The 11,406-nt window shown below is 42.7% G+C and overlaps 1 protein-coding gene across 2 annotated transcripts in view; it reads left to right on the top strand.

The window, feature by feature from the left end:
- Window positions 1-4,871: 4,871 nt before the first annotated feature.
- Lrig2 (leucine rich repeats and immunoglobulin like domains 2) overlaps window positions 4,872-11,406 on the top strand; it is a 55,349-nt gene continuing 48,814 nt past the window's right edge. For both annotated transcript variants that reach the window (XM_021158328.2, XM_021158327.2), the window contains exon 1: window positions 4,872-5,332. In XM_021158328.2, coding sequence (XP_021013987.1) covers window positions 5,097-5,332 — 236 coding nt within the window. In that variant the 5' untranslated portion in view covers window positions 4,872-5,096. The remainder of the gene's footprint in view (window positions 5,333-11,406) is intronic.

Here is an 11,406-nt window from a genome sequence, read left to right as displayed (position 1 = left end):
TTAAAATTTTTTTAGGGCTTTAAAAATATAAACTAGACAGCCAGGCATGGTGGTGTATACCTTCAATCCTAGCTGGAGGAAGAGGAAGGAGGGTGTCTGTAAGTTCAAAGCTAATCTGATCTACATAGGAGCTTCAGGACAGTCAGGGCGACTTAGAAAGACCCTGTCTCAAAAACACAAAAGACAAAAATAAAACAAAACAACAACAAATCAAAACCAGAACCAAAAACAAAACAGAGGAGATTGGGAAGGGTGCCCAGTTACAGGGTACGTATTGTTGAAGAGTGGCTCATAGGGACAGGAAGTAGTCTTTGTTCCACCTTCGCTACCTACACACAAGGAAATTCTCAACATTTTTCCTCTAAAAGTTTTGCTTCTCTCATTTAGGCCTTTATCAGAATTTTGTTTTCATTACAGTGTGAGTAGAGTCTAATTTTGCTATATATATATATATATATATATATATATATATATATATATATATATGTAGTTCCAGTGTGCACACACACATTACACATGCACACATACATACCAGGACCTCATGCATGCTAGACAACTACTTTACCACTCTCTAGCTACACTCCAGCTCTGAGGGAGGGTGGGCAGTTGCTTGGTAATGTGATCTTTGGCCACACATTTCTGCTATCGACTTTATACAGACTTTAATTCTGTACCCCTTGTCTGACTATATGTTTACCCACATACTTCTTCCTTCCTTTCTTACTAGCTAAGGTCTCGTTATGAGTCTTGTTTACTGGAAGGGTAAGTCCTTTGGCTTTTTTACTTTTATACTATTGGTAATTGAACCTAAGGCCTTGCACATTCTAGGCAAGGGACAATTCCTTAGCACTTAGTTACATACCCAGCTCGTTTTTATTTTTTTATTTTGAGACAGAAATAAAAGCCCAGTTAATGCCCAGGTTAGCTTTAAACTCACTCTGTCGTCCAGGTTGGCCTTGAACTTGTAGTTCTTTTGTCCCAGCCTCCTGAGTGCTAGGATTTCACCAGCTGGGTCAGAGCCACCAGGCCTGAGTCCTGTTTCATTTTTAGTCTTTGTTTTGATTTTTGTTTACTGAGACAAGCTCTCCATATGTGTTAATTACTAAGGCTGGCCTGGAACTCACTGTCTATAGCTGCAACAATCCTGCTGAGGCCTCCTGAGTACAGGGATTATAAGTGTGTATCAACAAGGTCAGGTTTTTTGTTTTTTGTTTTGGCCAGGCTCTCATGTAACATAGGAGTTCACTCAAACTGGCTATATATTGAAGGTTGGCCTTGAGTTTCTGATATTCCTGCTTCTATCTCACAAATGCTGGGATTTTAGGTATGTACTACTATGCTCACTTGTTTTATTTTTTATTTACTTTAAAAAAAAAACAAAACAAACAAACCAGGGTCTAATTATGTAGGCCTGGTTGGCCTGGAATTCCATATGAAAATGCCAGAACCTACATGGAGGAAGAAGAGAATCAGTTCCTGTAAGTTGTCCTCTGATTTTCACTCTGTGGCCACTCACAATAAATGTAATAAAAACAAAAACAAAAACAAGGGACTGGAGAGATGGCTCAGCAGTTAAGAGCACTGACTGCTCTTCCAGGGGTCCTGAGTTCAATTCCCAGCAACCACATGGTGGCTCACAACCATCAGTAATGGGATCTGATGCCCTCTTCTGGTGTGTCTGAAGAGAGTGACTGTGTACTCACAAATAAAAAAAAAATATGAATAAATCTTAAAAGAAACAAGACAGCTGAACAGGGAAAATTATATTATGCTTTCAGACTGAAAGACTTATGTCTATAAAGATGTTAAGTTCTGTTGGGATGATTCAGAAGTTGAGTGTAATCCTAAGAAAAACATCAATCATCAAGTTGGAGTGAAAAATGTAGAAGAACTGGCTGGGCCAGCTATCGAGATATATTTGAAGGCTACTGTAATTTAAAGTACAGTACTGCTTCATGGAAAGTTCATCCGGTTTCCGATACATATCAGGTGTGTAATTAGATGCTTGATTTATGACATAGAACTTCAGAGTACTGATGAAAGGCTGACCCTTCACCGAGTGAAGCCTAGCTCTCTGGGTTGTCACATGGAAGAAAAAATTCAAGATCAGCTCGCCTCTGCCTCCCTCATGCTGGGATCAAAGACATGTGATACCTGGATCTTTTCTTAATCATATGCAAAAATCAATACAAGGCCCAGGGAGATTTTTCATGAGATAAAGGTGCTTGTTGTTCAAAGCTGATGGCCTGCGTTCAGTCCCTAGGATCCACAAAAAGGTGAAGGGAGAGACCTACTTGACAAGGATGTCTACTCTGACCTCTATGCTAAAATCATGGCATACACACACACCACCAAATCTCTCTCTCTCTCTCTCTCTCTCTCTCTCTCTCTCTCTCTCTCACACACACACACACACACACACACACACACACACACACTAATCAGTGGTTGGAGGGATGGCTTATTAGTTAAGAGCACTGGGTGCTTTTCCAGAAGATCCAGGTTCAATTCCCAGCATCCAGAGGATGCCTTACAATAAATGGCCTGTGATTCTATTCCCTGGGAATCCAATGTCCTCTTCTGGCCTCTGTGGGCACTGCATGCACATGGTACATAGACATATATGCAGACAAAACATCTACATATATAAAAAAATTTTTAAATCAATTCCAGACAAAAAATATATGCAAGTCTATTAATGTTTTGGAGGAGAATTATCAGAGACCTTTTCCCCCACTTTGGAGTAGAAATGGATGATTTAAGATGTAAAATAGTTATTAACCATAAAAGAATAAGAAATTTATCTATTTAAAATAAATTTGCCAGGCTGGAGAGATGGCTCAGTGGTTAAGAGCACGGACTGACTGCTCTTCCAAAGGTCCTGGGTTCAATTCCCGGCAACCACATGGTGGCTCACAACCATCTGTATTGGGATCGGATGCCCTCTTCTGGTGTGTCTGAAGATGGCAACAATGTACTCACATACATAAAATAAATAAATAAATCTTAAAATAAATTTGCCTGTGACCCAAGCACTCAGGAGGCTGAGACTGAATGCTCTTGAGTTCAAGGCCACCTTGGACTACAGACTGAGACCTCTACACTGTAAAAATATAATTGGAGTTGGGCTGGGTAGAGAGATGGCTAGGCAGTTAAGAGCACTGGCTGTCCCCGCAGAAACCCAGGTTTCATCTCTGGCACCCACAGCCTTCTGTGACTCTAGTCTCAGAGGATCCCTTGCCTTCTTCTGGCCTCCTCAGGGACTACATACATGCGGTACACAGATAATTTATGTTAGCAAAACACTCACACACACTGAAAAAAAAATCAGGGGCTGGAGAGATGGCTAAGCTCTTGTTCCTCTTCCAGAAAGCCCTTGGAGGCCAGAAGAAGGCGTTAGAATCCTCAAAGCTGGGCTTCATGCTGTCCAGTGTGTGTGTGTGCTGGGAACTGAACCCTGGTCCTCTGCAGGAGCATTGTGTTTACTGAACAGCTGAGCCATCTCTGCTGTCCCCGAAGTGTACATTTTTGATGAAGTCCAATATCTCTATCACTTTTCTGGCTTCACATTTTGCTTCAATGGTAATAAATAGTAATTGCTGTTAGTTTTCATGGTCATGTTTACTTGGAGAAGAAGCTGAGGGAGACACCTTTCTAAAAGTCCTCTGCAGTAGACAAGCACACGAGGACAGTCAAAAAAGTAATTTTAACCCAAAGGCATGACATGGATGGAAATGGTGTGTGTGTGTGTGTAAGTGCCACAGGGTGCATATGGAGACAGAGGACAGGGATTTGCAGGAGTCAGTTGTCTCATTCCACCATGTGGGGTCTGTGGATTCAATTCAGGTTGATACACTTGGTGGCAAAGCTATTATTGATGAAGCATCTTACCCACCCTGTTTTTCGTTTCTCCTCTTCTTTTATACAAAGCATACTATGCAGATGAGGCAGAACTGGGACTTGGGTTCTCCTGCCTCAAAGTCCCAAGGAGTGCTCGGACTGCAGGCGTTCTGGTCCACACCTGGCTTGCAAAGTCTTTGAAAATATAGACACACTATACGTCAGTGAGCCATTACTGATATTTTCATTCTTACTCACTTTGTAGGTAACATACAGCGGAGAGAGCACTGTTCCCAGTAAGTCTTTACTTCAGGATAATTTCCTTCCAGCCTTCTTAACTTTGTTGATTGCTCAAAAACCTCAAACAGGAACCAGAAAACCCACATCCTCAAACCAACCTTTTATCTATTTGTCCCACTTGTTCTTCTGAAGATGAAACAATATTTTCCCAAATCGAGGAAAGAATTTTCCTTAGAGACAATTATTGAACTCCAGGCTACAGTAGAAGCCGCAGGTGTACTGACTAAATAGCGCCTCTGCCAATGGGAACTTGAAGTCCTTTCACAGTGACAACGTGCCGTGCTCCGGGAGAACCAACTGCCACATTTTTTCAGGGCAGGGAGTTCGGCCGCAGAGGCCTCCCTGGTTGGGCTCCGGAGACTGATGTGGTCGAAGTTAGGCTTAGATCGCACACTCATTTTCAGCTGCAGCTTGGCATGCAGCCCTTGTGCCATTCCCTTCTGCTGGAGCCTACAGAATAGGTCTTTTCTCACTACTACAGCAGATCAACCGCAGTGAGGATTTGGCGTTTACGGGTTTCGCTTTTTCCATTCTATTTTAAGGCCCTAGTGCGCCCACAAGCTGAATAGCTGCAGAACTGCAGAAGCAGCTCGGAAAAGGAGAAAGGGCCACTGTAATGCTCACCTCCTAGCGGGGCGGGGCAATCGTAGGCCTCGCCTCTCTCAGAACCCAATTTCCGACGCAACCTCATCCCGGGGCTCCGATTGGCTGGCTGCTGAGCGTGAGGACGTTGCGTCGCGGGGCGGGGCGGACGAGCGGTGTCTGTCAGGGTTTCAGCTCTACGCCCCCGACCGCCGCCCCCTCCTCTGCGGTCGCGTCGTTTCCTCCTCTCGCCTGCTCTGAGAGGGGACAGGTGACAGCCCGGGCTTCGGGTGACGGTTCAGCCTCTGGGCATCTCTCCTCAGCCGACTCTCTGAGCTAGCTGCTGTCCTCGAGCCGGTCCCGGCCAGGGGAAGATGGCGGCCGCGCCCCGCGGCATCTGGGAGCAGCGGCGCCTGGGCTGTGGGTTGGGACCCCTCGCACGGTTGCTCATCCTTGCGCAGGCGCTGCGGCTGCTGCCCGCTGCCCGAGCCGGCCTATGCCCGGCGCCCTGCGCCTGCCGTCTTCCTCTGCTGGACTGCAGTCGCAGGAAGCTGCCCGCACCCAGCTGGAGGGCACTGTCGGGCCCGCTGCCCTCCGACATCTCCAGCCTGTGAGTAGAGGGTCCGAGGGCGCGGTCGCCACCGAGTTCGCAAGGGAGCTGTCTTATTGAGATTGTGAACTTTGAATGTTAGGGTTTCCCGGTACTCGTGGGAAGATAGGGGTTAAGATCTGGGGTCTGTGACGTTCCGGGCTGGAGATGTTTAATGTTGGACTCACGGGTCCTGAGCAGCACAGCTGAGACTCTGGATGGCTGTGGGTCGGGTCCAAGTGCAAAGCCCTCTTTGGGCTGCATCATTTCTTTCTTTTTTTTTTTTTAATTCCAGCTTGACTGGTCCTTGGGCACGTGATGCAAACACGATCTCTCCCAAAGATACAGGAGCTCTCTTTTGTCCCCAGTTCTCCCATCATTGTATGTTTCACTTTTGATACTTGAGTTCTTGATAGGGTTGAAAACCTCTGCATGCCTAAGGAAGATCATTGCTGATCCCTAATGTTTTGTAAGAGCAGTTATTCTTTAGTAGTCAGTTTAAAGAGGGGAAAGATTTTTTTCTTTCCAAATCATGATACTTTGTCTTCACTATGTTACTTTGAGTTAAAGAACCTTCATCTCAGATCTCTTTGTTTATGTATGAGAATCCAGTGCAGTGATCGAGTGGATTCTCTAGCTCTGACTTTAAATCCTGACAAACTTGTATTAGCTAGTGGCATTTGGAAAGCTCACTGCTCTGAGTCAGTAGGTATTAAATAGAACAGTAGGTTAAATACTGCAATTATGAGACTTCTTAGCCACCAACATACAGTTATGTCTCTGCCACTAACTGATCAACGTGCTTATTGACTTCTAGAGTTACCTCTGAAAAAGAGTTATCACTAAAAATAGTTTTGTGATATAATTAAAATACAAAGATTGGTTAGGTTCTTAATGGAAAAAGAATACAGGTAGAACATCTGTATTGCAGAGGTTAAGTATACGTTTGCAGAACGTATTTATAGGTTAGGATAGATAGGAAAGAAGCTAATTCCTGTATTCATTGAGAAAATTAGTAACTGCTACAGTTACTGTAGAATTGCAATATAGTAATCCAGCTCCTGTCATTTTGTGGTGGTTATATCTGTAGCTTATTCTGGTTTGACTCAGACTTTAGTATTATCATTTAGCATAGTCTGAATTAATCCAAGCACAGCATCTTCTTTATACAGTACGTGCCTTTTTTGAAGAAATTGATGAGACAGCTACCTGATTATGATAGACTGAATCTGACATAGGTTTAAAAACAGTCTGACTTAATGTAACTAATTGAAGAAAACATGGCCTGCTTTTGAAGATCCTTCAGTGAGACTTGCTGAGTGTGTTTGTTTAGTATGCATGAAGTTGGGTTTGAACATTAGTGCTGAAAAATAATAAGAAAAAAATCGTTAGCAAGTATATAGTAATGTTACCAAAGATGCTAATTGCCAGAAGATAACTGACATTTGGATTTATTTATTTATTTTGTTTTTTTACCTTTTGTGTTTTGAGAGGAGATACTGCCAGGTAGCTCAGGATAAGCAACTCTCTATTCTCCTGCCTCAGCTTACTGACTGCTGCCCACCATTCCCAGCTTGCATTCAGAAAATTGAAATAAAAATGAAATTGACATTTGTTGTTGAAGTGAAATGCCTTGGAGAACAATTCCCTTATAGTCGATTATTTTGAATATAGTTTCACTAAAAATATCAAACCACAGGCAGAATGCAGCCATGTTCTTTGTCAGGGTGTCATTCGAATGGGCTCTAGTTTGGTTGCCTATAGAGTCCTTGATCTCTGAAACTGAATGAGCATAGAGTCTACTGCTTATACTGTTATCAGCATTTTGGCATCAATGTATGGCTCACTAACTTCTTAACATTCTAGGACTTTTCTAACCCATAACTCAGAATTCTGCTATTTTCCTTTTGCAAACCAGTTCTAAGAGCCACAGAACAATATGATCAGCATATTGCAACAACAGAATTCTTCTTAGTGTGGAATTTTTATATTAGTTAGTTACTCTTCTTTTTTCTTTTGGTTTTTCAAGATAGGGTTTCTCTATGTTGTCCTGGCTATCCTGGAACTCTGTAGATCAGACTGGCTTCCAACTCAGAGATCAGCCTGTCTCTGCCTCCTGAGTGCTGGGGGTCAAAGACATAGGCCACCACTGTTACTTTTCTTGTTGCTATGACCAATTATCTGACACATATCAACTCAAGGGAGGAGTTTTGACTTATGCTCTAAGAGATGGAGTCTTATTATAGAAAAGACTCTGTGGCAGAAGGAGCATGCAGTGGCTTGCTCACAGCTAGATGGAAGCGGAAACAATTTTTTTGTTGTTTGAGACAAGGCCTTTCTAAGTAGTCCAGGCTGTCCTTAAGCTTCTACTTTTCCTATTTTTGCCTCCCTATTGCTGGGATCATTCTGTTAACGACACTGGACACTGGTGTGTCTGTAATTTTTGATTTGTGTCAGAATGTTGATGCTTAAGAGTTTTGGACTTTGGAGGATTTTGGATTTTCTGGTTAGGAATATTCAACCTATATTTAAATCCTTCCTAGTTATTCTGACACCCAGTGTTAATGGAAAACCACTTAGCCAAAATAGCTATAGAGTGCTAGGGCCTTGTGCCTGCTAGGCAAGTCCTCTAAGCTCTGTCCCCAAGTTGTCAGTGCTTCTCAAATGCCAATTTAGGGGATCTGTATTTTGTTTACTTCTTCAGAATTCTGTTGTGCTTTGGAAGACTCACAGATTCATTTTATTTGTTTATTTGTTTGTTTGTTTGTTTGAGACAGGGTTTCTCTGTATAGTCCTGGCTGTCCTGGAACTCACTTTGTAGACCAGGTTGGCCTCGAACTCAGAAATCCGCCTGCCTCTGCCTCCCGAGTGCTGGGATTAAAGGTGTGTGCCACCACGCCTGGCTTCACAGATCCATTTTTATTAAAAATACTTTGTAGGGAGCTGAAGAGAAGGCTCAGCAGTTAAAAGCACTGGCTGCTCTTGTAGAGGGTAGGGTTGAATTCCCAGCATGCAGGCAGCTCACTGCCATCTGTAACTCTATTCCTAGGGGATCTGAGGCCAGGGCTCTACTGAGAAACCCTGTCTCAAAAAGCCAAGGGGAGCGGGGGGGGGGGGGTTAATCACATAGTTTTCTAATGCTTGAAAATACATTTCTCTCATTTTAGTAAGTAGCCTTTTTAAATGGGTAAATTTTTATTTTTAATGTGTATGTGTTTCTCTGTCTGTCTGTTTGCCTGCTTGCCTGTGTACATACAAGTGCCTGGAGGTCAGAGGCATTAGATCTCCATGAAGTAGGACATTGTGAGCTGCTAGGAATTGAATTCAGGTCTCTGGGAGAGCACTATGTGCTCTTAGGTGCTGACCATCTATCCATCCCAATCTTATAGGTCTAAATTTTTGTGGGGAGGTAATGTATTATGAGATTATGAGATTGTTCTTTCACGTTATTTCGAGGCAGAGACTCTCAGTTAAACCAAGATCTAGCTAGCTTGCTGGGGGAGCCCCTGTCTCTGCCTTTGGAGACTGGAATTACAGGTGGGCCACCATACCCACCCAATGTTTATGTGGGTCTTGGGGACCTGAACGCCAGTCTTTAACTTGCCAAGTGTTTTTAACTGTAGAACCATCTTCCTAGCCCTGCTTTATTCTTTAAAGGGTGTCCTAAGCCTAATGAGAAACTGGCATTTAACCAATGGAGAAAGCATATTAAAAGCTTAGCAAAAATGTTTTTAAGAAGGGCTTTTAATGTGTTCTTATATTTTCTTTTATGTGCCAAAGTAGATGACTCAACTAATTCTCTATTACTCTAGTCATGAAAAAATGTTAGGATGTTCACTTAATACAAATTAAAATCAAAGCTATTTAAATAATTTTATCCCAATCAAATTACTACATTTGTATTTAGGACAATCTCCAAAAGAGTGGAATAGTTTATGTACTTAACTTTTTTTTTTCTGTTTTGTTTTTGTTTTGTCGAGACAAGGTTTCTCTGTGTAGCTCTGGCTGTCCTGGAACTCACTTTGTAGACCAGGCTGGCCTCAAACTCAGAAATTCACCTACCTCTGCCTCCCAAGTGCTGGGATTAAAGACGCACGCCACCACTGCCCAGCTAGTGATGAGCAGTTTTAAAATTAAGCAATAAACAGTTCAACATCAGAAACTAATAATAATAATTGGAAACTAAACGCTAGTTCTTTCAGATTTCTCTTGTTTTTAATATTTGTTTCAAAATACTATTACAGCTTACTCATAATTTAGATCTTGGCAAGTTTCATTGGTAAAAGTATAGATAATCCAGAGCATAAGAGTCTTTCTTTGGAAGTGAACGATGTGTCGCATACCTTTAATCCTAGCACTTGTGAGGCAGAGATAGGTGGATCTGTGTGAGTTCAAAGCCAGCCTGGTCTACAGAGGGAGTTCTAGGATGGCCAAGGCTACACAGAGAGATCCTGTCTTGAAAAACCAAAATAAAATAAATCAAAATTTAAAAAAAGTCTCTGGGAAGTTGTTAAATCTGGTGCTGGGTTAACTGATGCTACCTACCATTGAAAGGCTAGGAAGGTGGGCTTAGTGGTAGGACTTGGAGAAGGGACTGAAGGAGCTGAGGGGGTTTGCAGCTCCTTGGAGGGAGCAACAGTGTCAACAGGCCAGACTCTCAGGAGCTCCCAGGGACTGGACTACCAACCAAAGAATATACATGGAGCGACCTATGGCACAGGCCACATATATGGCAGAAGATGGCCTTGTTGGACATCAGTGGTAGAAGAGGTCCTCAGGCTTGAGGACCTATTCAATGCCCCAGTATAGGGTGGGAGGATAGGAGTAGGTGGGTGGGGGAGGACCGTCTTAGAGGTAGGGGGAGGGGAGATAGGATGGGGGTTTCTGAAGCAGAGATCTGGAAAGGGGAAAACATTTGAACTGTAAATAAAGAAAATATCTAAGGGGGTGGGGGGTGGAGAGTGCTTGCTGAGAAAGCAAGGTAACCTGGGTTAAAATCAAATCCCTAGCAGTTGTGTGACTGTGCATGCCTGTAACACCAGTGTATTTCGGGGAGACAGGTGGATCCCAGGAGCATGCTAGCCAGCCAGTCTAGGTGAAACGGTGAGCTTCAGGTTCATTTAGAGACCCTGTCTTAAAAATTTAGATGGAGAGATGTGGAGAGATGGCTCACTAGTTAAGAGCTAATTTAAATTCTTCCTACACAATAATAAAAAGCCAAACAAAACCTATGTTTGTTTTTTAAAAATATATTTTCTTTATTTTATGTATGTGAGTACACTGTAGCTGTCTTTAGACACACTGGAAGAGGCCATCAGATTCAATTACAGATGGTTGTGAGCCACCATGTAGTTGCTGGGAATTGAACTTAGGACCTTTAGAAGAGCAGTCAGTGCTCTTAACCTCTGAGTTATCTCTCCAGTTTAAAACCTATGTTTGTTATAGAGGAATGATGTGTTGTTATTTTAGTGATGAGAAAGCCATTTGATATGCTTTATAATTAGGCTGCTGCATGTTATTTATTTAAATTAAAACAAAAAAGTTTTGGTGTAGATGTGTGCATAGACATGATGTGGTCTGTGTGGCCCGTGAGTATGGAGGTCAGAGAACAATTTTGTAGAGCCTGTTCTCTTCTACTTTGGGGCTCCAGAGGTCAAACTTAGGTTGTACAACAAGTACCTTTACCCACCTAGCCTTCTCACCAGCCTTTAAACCAGTGTTTTGAATGGTAAGATAGCGTTTTTGGTGTTGCTTGTTTGTTTTCAGGTAAGGTCTCCCTATGGCACTCTGGTTGGCCTGGAACTCACAGAGATCCCACTTGCATTGATCCCCTACCCCCAGCTAAGACAGATTTTTTTTAATGTCCATTTCACATTTTAGACTCTTAACTTAGTAATTACAAATAGTCTGATAAAAAGACATGAATTCAGTTGATTCTTAAAAATGCTTACAAAAAGCCGGGCGTGGTAGTGTACGCCTTTTTAATCCTAGCGCCTCTGCTCCGGAGGCAGAGGCAGGCAGATTTCTGAATTCGAGGCCAGTCTGGTCTACAGAGTGAGTTCCAGGACAGCCAAACCCTGTCTAAAAAAAAAAAA

The sequence above is a fragment of the Mus caroli genome, chromosome 3 (genome assembly GCF_900094665.2).
Source record: "Mus caroli chromosome 3, CAROLI_EIJ_v1.1, whole genome shotgun sequence".
Lineage (NCBI taxonomy): Eukaryota > Metazoa > Chordata > Mammalia > Rodentia > Muridae > Mus > Mus caroli.
Note: the sequence above shows the minus strand (reverse complement) of the source record. Positions and strands in the feature narration are given on the sequence as shown.